Here is a 16,578-nt window from a genome sequence, read left to right as displayed (position 1 = left end):
ACGGTGCAGGGGGTGGTGTTGGACAGTAGGGCGGGACTCACGTGCGGTGCGCTTCTGCCTTGTCTCCTGAATGGGGAGCAGACTTTAAAAACTTTGAGTCCCAGAGGAAACGCATTTAATCGATTATCCAAATGAAATAGTGCCTTGCTCAGATAAACGAGGTTCCTCTGTGCCCCAAATATGGTCTGACAAGAGCCTTATACAGCCTCATCAGCACATTTCTGCTCTTGTATTCGAGACCTCTTGAAATGAATGTTAACATTGCATTTTCCTTCTGAAGTATAAACTGAGCCTGTATGTTATCCTGAACTAGGACTTCTAAGTTCATTTGTGCCTCAGATTTCTGAAGCCTTGCCCTATTTAGAAAAGAGTATACGCCTCTATTCTTCCTATCAAGGTGTACATGTGTACTCCATCTGCCATTTCTTTGTCCATTCTCCTAGTTTTTCCAAGTCCTTCTGTAGCCTTCCCACTACCTTTCCATCCATCTTTGTGTCATCAGCAAACTTAGCAAAAGTGCCATCTGTTCCTTCATCCAGACTGTTCATGTATAATGTAAATAGTCATCAATCCAGCATGGAATCCTGCAGAACTCCACTAGTCATTGGGTGCCATCCTGAAAAAGACCCCTTTCTACCCATTCTGTCTTCTGCCAGTCAGCCAATCCTCTATCTGTGCCACTACATTGTCCCTAGCATTATGGGCTCTTATCTTATTTAGCAGCTTCATGGAATGCACCTTATCAAATACTTTCTGGAAATCCAAATATATTACGTCCACTGGCTCTCCTTTGTCTAACTTGCTCAATACTTATAAGAATTCAGGCATGACCTCCCCTTGACAAAGCCATGTTGACTTAGCCCTATTTTAGCACTCACTTCCAAGTACTCTGCAATTTCATCCCTAATAATGGACAAGAAAATCTAACCAACAATGAGATCAGGCTAACTGGCCTATAAGTTCCTGTCTTCTACTTCCCTCCCTTCTTATAAAAGGGTACAAAATTTGCCATTTTCTAGTCCTCTGGGACCCTCCCTGACTCCAGCGATTCCTGAGGAATTCCTACCAATGCCCCCACAATCTCTTCAGCTATATCCTTGAGAAATTTGGGGTGTAACTCAATTAATCTGTTGATTTATCCAACTTAAGACCTTTCAACTTTCCTGGCACCTTTCCTTAGTGACGGCCACTATACTCACCTCAGACCGCGACTCTTGAAATTCTGGTATGCACAACTAATTCATTAATTGCTGACAGGCAACTATATACAGTAAGACCCGACAAACAGCACAGGTACAGCCGGCTAATCTGTTGTTGGTTTCAATTCTGGATAGGAATTTTGGCCTGAAAACTAGAACAACTTCCTTTTTTCCCCATGTGTAATTATTTTGGCTCATGAATAGCATGCTCATCTGAGTCAGAACTCTTATGACATGAGTTTATATCTCACTCCAGAGATTTCTCAGCACATAATCTAGGTTGACACTGCAGGGTAGTACTGAAGTACAAAAAGTCCCTGGGCACTTTCCCAGCTCAAGTCATCTCCTCTTCCCATTTGAGCTCTGCAACAGGAGACTCCCATTTTTGGTTTCAAAACTTGTCAATTCCAATGATCCACATGAATTCTTCAATTGCTTTAATTTCTTTCTGTAACTTTTACTACTCAAACAGCTCTTCCTAAAAATTTCTATTTTCTTTAATGGTAATGTTTTGCATCCCACTTCACAAACTCCAACTCAGTACCAGTAAACGTCCTCAGGAAATTGCTCTTGGGTTCGACAAATGTAAGTGAATAAGAAGTGTGAAAACAAAAAATAATTCATGTAGGTATAACAGACCTGGACAAAAAAGTTCTTTGAAAATTCCTATTTCAATTTCCAAAAGAAACAATTAGCTGGCCATTTGACTCATCTGAAATTTGAGAGCCTGTTGTATATAAAATTATCAACTACATTTGCTTACACAAACAACATTTAAAAAATTATCCTAAAAGGTTCATATGAAGTATGATTTTTCTTTTAAGATGAATATAAAATAGTTAATTTCATTGTACAATAGGTACTTTGTGACTAAATCCTGTTACTTATGAACATTAAAAATTAGAAGTAGGAATGGAATGTATGACTCTTTAAACATTTTCATTCAATGTAATCATGTTTGATCTTCTGCCCAAACTTCACCTTGCTGCGAGTTCCACATATTCCTTTAGACACCAAAATTCTGAATATATCGAATGGAGTATCCAACACATTCTATTAATTTGTGTGAAGAGACCTTTGAACTCAGGTGTGAATGACTGATCACTTATTTCAAGTCTGCTCTTTACTACAAACTGATGCTTAATTTTAAACAGCTTTCTAAAAATTCATAGATTATCACAAAGTCTCAAAAAAACTTATTAGATCTATCATAGCATAAAATTTTCAGTCGCTGGCTCTGGCACAAAACATTATTTAGATTCTCAGACCTTTCTCATAATTAGGGGCCATAAAATCAAAATTTAAGTTGTGTGTCATTTTTCAGCCGTAACTGGATGAACAATGTTTTGCTCTGTCCATTATGGCTTATATCAATTAATCTAATTAATTCAAACAAGTAACTTTGGTTCAAGCTGCAAAGCAAATTTTTAATATCTTAATAATGTTTAAGGAGATCATAGACTTTATTTTTCTTCGAGTAATTTTTAAAAATTAGTCACAACATACGACTACTTATTTTTGAACACTATCAAAATAACAGGAAAGCTTTTTTTGTTTGCATCAACCTATTCAAGATAAACAAGTTAAAGTAAATACCTCTTCCCCAGCTTCATCTACCAAGGTCCAGTTCTGTATGTCTTTTGCTTCTGGTGTAGGTGGTGGTAGCTTTTTGTTCGTTGGCTTTATGTTCACCAGAAACTCAGATCGATGCCTAAGATTATTTGACCAAAATATATTTTAAATGACTATGTAAAAATTGCAATTAGTTACAATCTATATTTTAAATATAATTTCAGACACAAAATGTTGCAAAATTATGAAGTTCATCAAGACTTTGTGTTTTAAAGCAATTTACTATTAGAAGGCAATAAGAATTGTCAAGCATCAAAAAAATAGAAACTGATGTTGTGACTTAAGACTGAAGGTAATACTAAATCTTCGAGTAGTGTCAGCCTCGCAGGGCTGCACCAAAATTGAGTTAACTCAAGAAAATAAAGCACTTAACAAGGCAAGAGTGGAGATGTAAAAACTGTATGTCACAACAGCATAGCACACCTCCCTCAACAAGTGAAGGAATGGCATGAATGACAATGAGAAAGTGAGGACTGCAGATGCTGGAGATCAGAGTCAAAAAGTGTGGTGCTGGAAAAGAAGAGGAGAGTCAGCGTTTCGAGCGGTAGCTCTTCATCAGGAATGTTACTGCAAAGCCTCTTTCAAGGATGCCTACCATGAAGAAGTTCTCCTCCTCCAACATTCCTGATGAAGAGCTTGTGCAAATGGAGTTCAATGTAGCTAAGTGTGAAGTCATTCATTTTGGTAGGAGTAACAAGAAGATGGATTACTGGGCTAATGGTAGGCTACTTGGTAGTGTGGATGAGCAGAGGGATCTTGGTGTCCATGTACACAGATCTCTGAAAGTTGCCACCCAGATAAATAGTGCTGTGAAGAAGGCATATGGTGTACTGGGCTTTATTGGTAGAGGAATTGAGTTCCGGAGTCCTGAGGTCATGTGCAGTTGTATAAGACTCTGGTGTGGCCTCATCTGGAGTATTGTGTGCAGTTTTGGTCGCCATACTATAGGAAGGACGTGGAGGCACTGGAAAGGGTGCAGAGGAGGTTTACCAGAATGTTGCCTGGCATGGTAGGAAGATCGTATGAGGAAAGGCTGAGGCACCTGGGGCTGTTCTCATTGGAGAAAAGAAGGTTTAGGGGAGATTTGATAGAGGTGTACAAGATGATTAGGGGTTTAGATAGGGTTGACAGTGAGAACCTTTTTCCGCTAATGGAGTCAGCTGTTACTAGGGAACACAGCTTTAAATTAAGGGGAGGTTGGTATAGGACAGATGTCAGGGGTAGATTCTTTACTCAGCGGGTTGTGAGTTCATGGAATGCCCTGCCAGTATCAGTGGTGGACTCTCCCTCTTTATGATCATTCAAGCGGGCATTGGATAAGCACATGGAGGTTATTGGGCTAGTGTAGGTTAGGTAGGCTTCGGTCGGCGCAACATCGAGGGCCGAAGGGCCTGTACTGCGCTGTATTTTTCTATGTTCTATGCTCGAAACATGGACTCTCCTGCTGCTTGAACACTATGCTTCTCCAGTACCACAGTTCAGATCTTAGTGCCATTTAAAGGAAGGCTAGTTGCAGCAATATCAATATAACCTTCCTACATTCGGCATTAACACCTTTTACCCCAAAGGAATACTTTTTTTTCCAATTTACTTGCTAGAAGTAGTACCTACTCCAAGGAGTCACTTTGGTAGGATCTACTAAAATTTTCCAAATAAGGGTAACAAAAATTCGAGTTCAATATTCAATGCAATTCATAGATCAAAATATTTCAATGAAGACCTATCCATAGCTTTTAAAAATTTTGTATGGATGGCAGTGGAAAGGCATTCCCTGGTGTCCAGAAAAATGTCACATGAGCCAGTGCATGTCGGTATAGCCCAATCAGACTTTAGTGACAATCTGGTAGTGTTAGTGCATAAATTTCCAGATAAAGAAATCAATTCTTGTAGGAGTTGCACCAAATCTCTGGTTTTCTGGTGTAGACCCTTAACTGAGTTAACACATAATTTTTAAGAAACTACTTATTTGATGTGGGCATTGCTGGGTATACCCACATTCATTGCTCATCCCTAATTACCCAGAAGGCATTTAAGAATAAAATACATTACTGTGGGTCTGGAGTAGTCACACATAAGTCAGGTGAGGTAAAAATGACAGTTTTTATTCCCAAGGACCATTAACGAACAATTGACAATGGTAATGAGGGGTAACTTTTTAACATTTACTGAATAACGCCATTCCCCAAGCAGTGAGAACTTCACATAACAATTGAAGGAGAGCTAGATACTTCTCTAGAGGAGGCTTAATTTAGTGATATGGTGAGGTAGGCTGTCGATTATCTGGAATTCGAATAACTGAACCAAATACAGCCCGCCAGTGTCCTTCGGATAATTGTGGTTCCTCTGTATACAAGCAGGGCAAGGATGAAAAATATATTGTATATTGAAGAAATATTGTCAAGTCAAAGATGCTTACATGATTGGTGACAGAAGTAAGGCTAGGGCTTGCATAAAGAGGAAGACTCCTGAAGGATTATTGAATACTGTTATCTGAAACAGAAAAAAGCTGGATAAATTGCCTTCATATATTTCATCACAGGAAACATGCACTGTACTACAAGTACATACCAGGTATGACACATACCATGTTGTCCCACAGCAATTTCATGATACTATACATACGAATGCGTCAATTATCATGAGAACTACCTTCCTTCTTGGGATATGAACTTACTTGGCAAAGCAGTCATTTATTATTCATTCATTTCTTGGATAAGGTGACAGGTTGCATTATTGAACTGTTGCCATGTGATGAAAGCAGCTGCACAATACTGTAAGGGAGATACTTCAAGGACTTTGGGAAAACAATATGCCCCACTTCATAGTTGAAGGATTAGGAATTGAGCCAGACATGTGCAACCAAACTACCTCTTGACTGACATTATGAAGGGGCAGCTAGTTGCAGATTGCTAGCATGAAGACTCTACTCTGGGGAATTTTTTGAGGCAATGCATATCCCAGTCCAAAGGCAGTCTCCAATAATAACTACCTCCATTTGTGTGATTCCACTTATTTAAGAGTTTTTTTCCACCCACCATTCTTCCAAGAATCACTGAAATATTATTTGGGTTTTTGGTTCCACTCAGTAGAATGCTTCTGTTATGTCACAGAGATAGCAATCCGAACCAAATCAGACTTGTTAACACTGTGAAGCCTGTGAAATTAAAACATTCGATGACCCATAAAAGTGCTCAATTGTTTCTAACCAGACTTTATAAATAACCGATTTGGACACCAAGTTTATAACGCAAACAAAAAATTAACAATTTATTATTAATAATAACGTGACTTTACCATAACATCGATGAACTACAAGGCAATTTAATTAATATCTACAATCTAAGACCAATCTTTGTTCACCAACCTTACTCGCACATGGGCAGATGGAGTTATGGAATAAATTTAACTCAAGGAATCATAAATTGCCAGCTTGATAACCGTTTTAATGATGAATAACCAGCCTTCGTGTAATCTGATGGTTGTATCACAGACACACAGAATTGTATCTTGATTGAATTTGAAATATCTGGACAATGCAGATCCCCAGAGACCTTTTCTGAATCCTTATAGATCAGATTCTTAACTGAGATGTTCATGAAATAACTGGAGAATAACCAGAGAGAACAAAACCAAAAAAAACTAATCCAGCATCTTCCAAAGCAACAATGTCTCCTGCCCAAATACCAAGTCAAACCAGTTCACCTTTTAACTTTTCTTTCTCTCTTCCCCCCCCCCGCCCCCAATATTCCGTGGCTAGCTGTCCAGCAGCCAGTCCTCCCTGGACTGACCAACAAACTGCCAGTACTGAGTGTAACCACATCTTGGTGTTGGTTCATTGATAGCATCTTTTGGAGAAGTACTTGAACTGGGTTATCTTCCTGGCCAGTTCTCAAGAGCAAATATCTATCTTTTGTTTGCTCCTTCTTTAAAAACAAGTTGCTGTTCACAGTTCAATTCTCAGCTCCAAATCAAAAATGAGAAAAAGAAGAAAATTAACGATGGTCTCAATCAATTTCAACTCACCATTCGACAATATAAATGTACAGTTTTGAAATCGCTGACAAATATTCAAGTCAGGACTCATTGAAAAACTGAATTTATTAGCCAAACAAATAAATCAGGCTTTAATTTTTACCAGCAATACTTTTCTTGCATATCACACTGAATTATGCTACAAATACCTTGGAAAGATATCTACTACATATGCCCTTGCATTCACAGATTTGCTGACTGCTGGCCTACTCAAACTATAGATTCTAATACTAATCAGTTTCCTTGTCATAGTAACCTAAATTTTCTTTGCATACAAGTTAACAACAAAAATGTTTTTCTAACCGCATTTGCTGTACTCTAGATGTTCAAATTCTCTGCCATTTCTTCCATCTCCGTCAGGAAACCCCACACAACATAATTTCCTCTTCTATCCCTGGTTGACACTCTACAGGGAACCATTCCCTTCATGACATCCTGATCACTCTGGACACCTTCATACCCTCTATGGCCCATGCAATAACTAAAAGTGTAACATTTGGTCTTTAACCTTCTCTTTGCCATCTAAAGCCTCAAATACATCTTCCAGGTGAAGCAGGGTTGTGCTCGTACTTCTTTAAAATCTAATCTACAGTGCTGACTGCTCACAATGAGGTTTCATCAATATTGTCAACACCAAATTCAGGCTGGACAACCACTTGGCTGTCACACTTGTCTTTAAAAATAATTATGACTTCTAGTTGTTTGTCATTTCATTACACCACCCTACTCTCAAGTTAACATTTCCATTCTAGGCATGCTGCAGTGCAGTGCTCCAGTGAAGTTTGACACAAGCTGGGGGAACTATAGCTCATTTTCTGCTTCAGCAGTTTACCAACTTAAGGACTCAACACTGATTTCAACATCTTCACAGCATGAACACTGTCTTTCATTTTGAAAACACTGTTTTTCCTCAGTGTCTTGCTTTCTTGGGTTTGCTCTTTGTAAAGCCTACCTGTTTTCTACAACTCACAAAACAATTATCAGGCCATAAGACTAGAAACCCAATAGACATTGAGAAATTGAGAAGCAAATATCCAAGGACATCTCAGATATCTCTAAGAAAAATATGGTTGTAATGATAAGGGATTTTAAATTTCCAAACATAGACTTGGACTGATACACACCATATATATTTATGCACAGGCTCATGTTTGACCTAATGCCGTGAGATTTCAAATGTGTATACAAAATGTCCCGCTCTACAAGGGAATTTGAGGTTTTTTTAATATATCGGAATTCCATTTATAATCTTGTGCTTTATAATTTTATTGCTCCATCTATATTGCTTACAATGCCACCTGTCATCAGCAAACATTGCCAGGTGATGAGACAGAGAAACACTAATTGTTAATAAATATGAATCTTTGATGCACACAAATCCTTGAGAGATGTTGAGAGTTACATGTTGCCAATTAATCAGAATCTGTCTCCTGCCGCTCAGCTAGTCTCACCAGGCCAATAATTTGCCTTCAGTCCCATGAGTTTTATTTTCTGCTAACAGTCTCTTATGAAAGAGTTCAGCAAATGCATCCTGCAATGCCATACAATTAATATCTACTAATATTTTTCTATCTATTACTTTAGACATGTCTTCAAAAAATTCAATTGGGTTTCTCACGCAAGAAGAGCTTTCACCATCTTTTACCATGTTGACTTGCTCTGATCATCTGAAAACTTCAAGGTGTTTCATCAGTCTGTTCTTAATTAGAGGCTCAAATAATTTCCTCACAACTGACACTGGTCAATAGATTGTTTATTCTCCCTTTGCCTCTCCTTAACAAAGAATGACCTGCGCAACTTTTTAATTCAAAGAAATGGCTCCCAAACCAAGACCATTTTGGAAAATTGCAATGTTTTCACATACTCACTTTTAAATTCCAGGATCGAAACCTTCTGGCACTCATTTTTTACTGCCAATATTTTTAGTGATAAATTAACGTTGATGAATCATCAACTCTAATTCAATATTCGCTCGTATTATGCCATTATCATGTTGAATTCCAGTTCTGTGTTCACTTTTACTCATTAGCATGCATAGCTTTTTTATACACAGAATTAAAATTACCAAACAGGCATGGTGGGAGTAGAATTCACATTGTCTGGCTTATTAGTCTACACCTCTACATTACTAATCCAATAATTAGTCACCAAACTTTTTAATATCCTCAAAACTTCTATATTCCACCATAAGGTGCTGTCAGCTTATCATTGAAAAAAATTAACAATTGTCCTACAATGTAGTTATTGACAGCAATTATTAAAAGTGATTGGCAGCAGTGGAAACCATAGTAATGATGTTATTTTTGAGTTTTTAAAAAAATTCTCAAACATTATACAATTAGATAAATAAAACATTAACCACAATAAGTGGACTCAATTGCTAAAAGAAATTAGGAGAAATCTCTACAACATTTATGAAATGTATCTGTTCCTGATACAATTTATAAAGCATGATGAAATTCAAATGTTAAATACCGTGTGTCAGATTTAAAAAGTTTTTCAAACTTATAAACCACAAAAAAATTCACTGTTGTATTGGAAGGTGCTATAGTATTATTTTATCATAAATTAGAATAGTCAAACATTACAGAAATGGAAAAAGTAATTTTCTTTAAGAATATTACATTCAAAACATCAGTAAGGCTGTAGTAGTTTCATGCACTCAGTAAAATCATACCTTTACAAGTGGGGCTGCCCATTTGCTCACACCTGCTGGGCAGTGAAGGATGTGATTCAGAATAAAGAGTTGATCAGCAGCAGAGCCAACTCGGTGTAATACTGCAACCTAAAAGGATTAATTATTAATAACTGAGTTTCAGAGCACATAAAGTAAGGTGTTTTGTAATAATCATCATTTTCCACCACTTGTAAGATGAAAATGTCACAAAAAATGACTTTTCCCATTGCTTACACCTCTGACAAGGATTTTTGAGTCTGTTTTGGAACCTCAGCTTTTCACCATATATATGAAGTAGCTGCACGCAGGTAAAAATAATTGTATATTGTGGTGAAGGTTGATGATATATTATTATTACTATGTGAAAACTTGGGTTTTAAAGTGGGGAAATGACATAAGTTTGAGCTTGATTTGTGTTTCGATATTAAGTATGAAGAAGGAAACATAGAAATGCAGAAGTAGGCTATTTGACCTACTAAGTCTGTTCTGCTATTCAACATTAGATAGTCATTAAGATCGACATTACAGAAAAAGGTCCTTCAGCCCATTGCATCTACACTGGCCAAACCAACTAACAATGCTAATCCCATTTACTAAGTCTTGGCCCAGAGCCTTATTCACGTTACCATGACAAGTGCACACATAAATATTTAAATGTTATGAGGGTTTGTGCCTGTACCACCCTTACAGGCAGTGAGATTCCCACCATCCTCTGAGCGAAAAGGTTTTCCCTCACATCTCCTCTGAAGCTTCTACACCTTATCTTAATGATCATGGCCGCGAGCTCAACATCATACTGCCACTCTCTCCCCAAACCCCAGCACACCTATAGCTTCTAGAAACCCACTTGTTTTTCAAACATATTCAGTAATTTTGCTTCCACAGCTTTCTGTGGCAGAGAATTTCTTAGGTTCATGATCTACTGAGATATGAGATTTCTCATCTCAGTCTGAAATAGTCTGCCGCATCTCCTGAGACTGTGACCCTGTTATGCACCACTAGTCAAGTAAAGCATCACCTCTGCATCCAGTCCGTCCAGCCCTGTCAGAATTTTATTCACTTCAATAAGATCCAATTTCATACTTCTAATCACCAGAGAATCGAGGCCCGGTTGACTCAGTCTTGGTGTTATGGTGGTCAACTTGGCAAATTATGAGGACTTCAGCGAAACAGGACAATGATCATTTATATCATATGTAAATAAGGAGAGGAAACGTTTCAACACTGAAGTTTAAAGCTCACTTGGGAGGTTTACATCCAAACTTTATGCAGATTCCAACATGCATGCTACAATCTCCAAACTTCATTGTCCATTAAAAACCGAAAGAACTGTGGATGCTATAAATCAGAAACAAAAATAGAAATTACTCGAAAAGTTCAGCAGGTGTGGCAGCAATTGTGAAGAGAAATCAGTGTTAACCAGTGTCACCAGACCCGACATGTTAACTCGGATTTCTCTGCATAATTGGTGCTAGACCAGATGAGCTTTTCCAGCAATTTATGTTCAATGTGCATTATCTTAGTTTTCCTCGCAGTTTTTCGAGGCATTGTTTATTCTTCATCCAAGACCTATGATAATGTGGCTTCTATGCTACTAGCCTAGATAGTCTGAATGTCTTGTTTGTCATTCACTTTTCTGTACAAGCTTTGTTCATTACTGACAATATGGCTAAAGCTATAACCCTTAACTAACCAAAACAGTTTCAATCCTTCCATTCTTCACATGAGAGACGAGTCTTTCCAAGAGTCTGTCTGGTGAAACTTGACTGCATTCTCTCTACTGCAATTATATCTTTTCTTGAGTGAGAAAACCAAATGGGACACAATGTTCTGGCTGCAGTCTCATTAAGGCCTTGTACAGCTACAGTAAAACTTCCTAGTCCTTGTATTCAAACCCACTTGCAATGAAGGCCAACATACCATTTGCCTTCCTAAATACTTGCTTTGTCTATATAATTGCTTTGAACAACTGGTGTATGAGAGTTGCCAGGTATCATTCCCAATCTATCATTTAAATAATACTTTGCCATTCTGTTTTTCCTTTCAAAGTGGACAACTTAACACATAGACAGCAACTATGTATTTGCCTCTCACTCAACTTATCAAAATTTGTCTGATGCCTCTTTATGTTCTCCTCATCACTCATTTCTACCTAGTTTTGTGCTGACAGCAAACTTGGAAATTTTACAGTTGATTGCCTTATTCTAATTATTGATAATACACTGACTACAGCAGCCTAGACAGAGATCCCTGCAGTGTCCCATTTGTCAGTTCCTTCCACTCTGTAAATGAGTCATTTATTCCAACTCTGTCTGCTGCCAGATAAGCAATTCTCAATCCATGCTAGCACATGACTACCAATGTCACATGCTTCAATTTTGTACAATAACCGCTCGTGGTACTTTATCAAAATAAAAAAAAACATATTTTACTTCATAGCTTATTTTTAGATACTGAATTTGAAGAGTTTAGTGACAAATTCTCTGGAGTTTGTTTACATGTATTTGAATGAGGTCTTTAAAAAAATCTTTGACATTGATAGTTCAATGCTTTAGAAAGTAAAGGTAGAAGAGAAATTAAATTGGGCCATCGGATAGCAGCAAGACGCTGTGAAACAGGGGGAGATAGAGATAGAAACAAGTTTCCGTTTATAAAGGCAGAATCATTAAGGTTACTGATGGTTCAGTGACTGTGACAGTGCAGGTAAGTCGTCTCCAAAACAATTGGGGAAGATAAAAACATTATGCTGCAGCTGTACAGGATATTGGTGAGGCCACTTTTTGAGTACTGTGTACAGTTCTGGTCTGTCATAGGAAGGATATTATTAAATTGGAAAGGGTACAGAAACGATTTACAAGGATATTTCAGAGGGCTTGGGTTATAATGAGATAGTCTGGGACATTTTCCACTGGAGTGCAAGAGGTTGAAGGATGACCCTAGAGGTTTATAAAATCATGAGGGGCATATAGTGAATAGCAAAGGTCTTTCTCTATGATAGAGTTCAAAACCAAAGGGAATAATTTTAAGGTGAGAAAAGATAGATTTAAAAGACAGCTGAGGGGCAATTTTTTCTCAGAGGGTGCATCTGTGGAATGAACTGCCAGAGGAAGTGGTAGATGCAGGTATAGTTATAACATTTAAAAGACATTTGGACAGGTACATGAATAGGAAAGGTTTACAGGGTTATGGGCCAGATGCAGGCAAATGGAACTATTTTAGTTTGGGAAATCTGTTCAGCATGGATCAAAGGATTTATTTCTGTGCTGTACGACTCTATGACTCAAGTCCAGAATGGCTTAGTAATTACTTAGAGGAAAGCTCCAGAAACAGAAGGCTCTAAGGCACCAGACTGGAAGTCATCCTACAATCCTAGTAAATGCATGAGTTTAAGCAATACATGTTAAGGAGTAAGTGAAGTAAAATACAAAGTGCTGGGGAAATTCAGAGGCTCTGGCAGTATCTGTAGAGAGAGTAACAAATTAATGTTTAGAGTCCAAATTCTTCTTTTGCACGTTGAAATGTTAATCCTGTTTCACTTTCCATAGATTTGGCCATACCTGCTGACTTCCTTCAGCACTTCATGTTTCTATTTCACATTTCCAGCATCTAAAGTACTTTGCTACTTTATATATAACATGTGCTGTGTTGGCAATTCGATTAAGGGCTTCATGAAGCCAAATGAACTAAATGCTAGCACTGAATGACATGCAGAGGTTTGCCAGACAAAAACCAAGTAATGACATGCCAAATGAAAATGGCATCATAATGTTAAAATAGGATTACCCCTCACCGATGTTTGAGTATATGGATTTCAGTAAGGGTTAAGGGATAGATTCCTTTATGGTATTATGGAATTATAACAATATTTGCATTTGCATATGATACCACATTGGGAAGTATCATAAGTTGTGTGGATAGATAAAGTTGTGTTACTTGATGGCAGCCAAATGGAGTCGATGTACACCAATGAGATAATTAAATTGCAACCATTGCTGTAGTTCCAATGGAAAGCTATTTCTTTGATTTTCAGCTAGTTTTTCTCCACATAACGTCTCCCCAAAATTGCAGCTGTGTGACACCTACATGTACAGAATGGTGAATGACATTTAACAGGTAAATTATGTGAAACAAGCGCAGGTCAAAGGTGTTGAATGTTGAACACTAATTACAATTGAAACTATGAGGGTTTAGTGGTGATTTGAGTGAAAACAATAATGAAACAAATGCACCTAGATACACCCACAAAAGTATACTTTATGAATGGAAATTTAATAACAAGGCCCAACATTGTAATTCCATACCAATTTCTGTAGCCAGAGAAGAATGTCACTGTGGAATTGACCATCTTCAATTGTTCTTCGAGTAAAACCAAAGAGTACACTGATGTTTTCTTTCAAAAGTTGCAGATCCGAATGACTGCAGTCTATTGCTTGATCATCTGCACAAAATAAAAAGAAAACTGACAGATATGATATTAGTGGGTTAAACACTGAACGAAAGAACTGTGTTCGGAAGATGGGTCACTAGATCGGAAATGTTGACTCTGCTTTCTCTCAAGAGATGATGCCAGACCTGCTGGGCGTTTCCAGCAATTTCTATTTTTGTGTATGTTATTGGTAGGTTTTGTTTTCAAAAAAGTATCCAGTGTCATAAAATTGAACTTTCACCATGTTTATTATTTCAACATAAAATCATTTTTGAAAGGGAATTCCATCATAAAAATGAACAATAGATTTTATTTTGTCTTTATTTTTATTTCTCCATTATAATGGGAACAATAATGACAGTTAAAACACTAAAGTTGTACTTCTCAGATAGGTATGATAGAATTCTAGAAAAATGTTCCTCCTAAAGTTGGGATGAGTGTTGCTAATAGCCTAAACAACTGGCTGAACTGCTAACATTTAACAGCTTGACCATGTAATTTCCATAAATAGTAGTGAAAAATATTATCAACTGAAATCCTACCCTTTGTTAAATGGTGAATATCAAATGCTGCTAGTAGTTTCCGCACTTGGGATTGAAACAGAACTCCATTATGTAAAGTTATAATGTTAAGGTAAAGGCAAGATAAGATTCTTCATCTGTCTTGGTGTAAAGGGGCAAAGATGAAAATAGGGCAGTGATATGTGCTCCTCCTGCCAGATGTGAGAGATCAGGGAGCCGTCTAGTGTTCCGACGACTACGTCTGCAGGAAGGTGACCAGCTGCACTCTTCACAGACTGTGTGGTTCAGTTGAAATGACAGTTAGACACACTGAGGAGCACACAGGGGGCAGAGAGTATGACAGACACAAGTTACGGGGGAGTGGTCACACCACAGAATCAGTTACGTAGATGGGTGACTGCCCAGAGAGGCAGATTGTGCAGGATTCGCCTGTGATTATTCCCCTTTCTTACATTTTAGGTACTGTTGGGCTAGATAGCCTCTCAGGAAGTATGGTAGCAATAGCCAGACCGGTGGCACCAAAACTGGCTGTGCTGTAGAGCAGGGTCAGGCAAAATCCAAGAGAGCAATAGTGGTTGGAGACTCACTAGTTAGGGACACAGACAGGTGTTTCCGTGGCAGTGTTTGAGACTCCAGGATAGTGCATTGCCAGACCAATCATGTCTCTGAATGGCTGCATGAAATTCTTAAGGGGGAGGGTGTGCAATCAGAGGTTGTTGTGTACATTGGTACCAATGACATAGGTAGGAAGAGCTATGAGATCCTGCACAGTGAGTACAGGGAGTTGGGAAAGAGACTGAAAAGCAGGACGTAGAGGATAGTAATCTCTGGATTACGACCAGTGCTACGTGCTAGTGAGGCAAGAATAGTAAGATAGGACAGATGAGTTGGTGCAGGGAGGCAGGGCTATAGGTTCTTGAATCATTGGGACCTCTTCTGGGGTGGGGGTGACCTGTACAAGAGGGATGGATTGCACCTAAACTGGAAGGGAACCAATATCCCCTCAGGCAGGTTCATTAGTGCTACTTGGGAGAGTTTAAACTAGAGTGGCAGGGGGCTAGGAAGCAGGGCAGCAGGTCAGCAAGTGAAGGGATTGAGGGGAAAGTAGATGTTAAGACTGGTAAGTCTGAAAGAAAGGACAGCAGAGACAGGTAAATGAACACAATGGGATTGATTGGCTGCTATGTGTTTATTTCAATGCAAGAAGTATTATGTATAAGACAGATGAATGTACACTACAGATGTACAATAGTGTTGTGGCCATTACAGAGACTTGGTTGAGAGCGCGACAGGACTGTCTGCTGAATGTTCCGGGGTTTGGTTGTTTTAGACAAGATAGAGAGGGAGGTAAAAGAGATGAAGAATTTGCTTTACTAAGCAGAAAGCATGTCACATCTGCACTCAGAGAAGACATACCGAAGGACCATCCACTGAGGCTATATGGGTAGAGCTCAAAAATAAGATGGGTGCAATCACTCTGATGAGATTATACTATAGGACTCCTCACAGCCACTGAGACACTGAGGAACAAAGACATAGGCAGATTATGGAAAGATGCAATAACAATAGGGTTGTCAAAGTGAATGTGTTTAACTTCCCCAATATTGACTGGGACTTCCTTTGAACAAGAGGCATAGATTGGCAGGATTTGTTAGGTGCATCCAAGAGGGTGTCTTGAAACAGTATGTGGATAATCCAACTAGAGGAGAGGCTGTACTGGACTTTGTAAGGGTTAATGAGCCTGGCCAGGTGGAAGAGCATTTTGGAAACAATAATCACAAATTCTCAAGTCTCAAGATAGCTCGGAATAAGGATAAGTCAGGACCTTGAAGGAAACTACTGAATTGAGGGAGGGCAGATTATGTTAGTATTAGGCAGGAACTATGGAGAGTTAATTGGGAACAACTGTTATTGGGCATGTCCTCTTTCCTCATTCCTGAAGAAGGGCTTGTGCCCGAAACGGCGAATCTCCTGTTCCCTGGATGCTGCCTGACCTGCTGAGCTTTTTCAGCAACACATTTTCAGCTCTGATCTCCAGCAACTGCAGACCTCACTTTCTCCTCCATGTCCACATTTGACAAGTGCGAGTTG

At 38.5% G+C, this 16,578-nt stretch overlaps 1 protein-coding gene across 1 annotated transcript in view; it reads right to left on the bottom strand.

Moving 5' to 3' along the window:
* epg5 (ectopic P-granules autophagy protein 5 homolog (C. elegans)) overlaps positions 1-16,578 on the bottom strand; it is a 152,262-nt gene that overhangs the window by 123,386 nt on the left and 12,298 nt on the right. Inside the window, exons 4-7 of the mRNA XM_060821832.1 lie at positions 13,842-13,978; positions 9,541-9,648; positions 5,248-5,321; positions 2,796-2,910 (exon numbers count right to left, since the gene is read on the bottom strand). Of these exons, the coding sequence (XP_060677815.1) occupies positions 2,796-2,910; positions 5,248-5,321; positions 9,541-9,648; positions 13,842-13,978 (434 nt within the window). The remainder of the gene's footprint in view (positions 1-2,795; positions 2,911-5,247; positions 5,322-9,540; positions 9,649-13,841; positions 13,979-16,578) is intronic.

Source organism: Hemiscyllium ocellatum, chromosome 1 (genome assembly GCF_020745735.1).
Source record: "Hemiscyllium ocellatum isolate sHemOce1 chromosome 1, sHemOce1.pat.X.cur, whole genome shotgun sequence".
Taxonomy (NCBI): domain Eukaryota; kingdom Metazoa; phylum Chordata; class Chondrichthyes; order Orectolobiformes; family Hemiscylliidae; genus Hemiscyllium; species Hemiscyllium ocellatum.
This window is presented reverse-complemented; position numbering and strand designations above follow the sequence as displayed.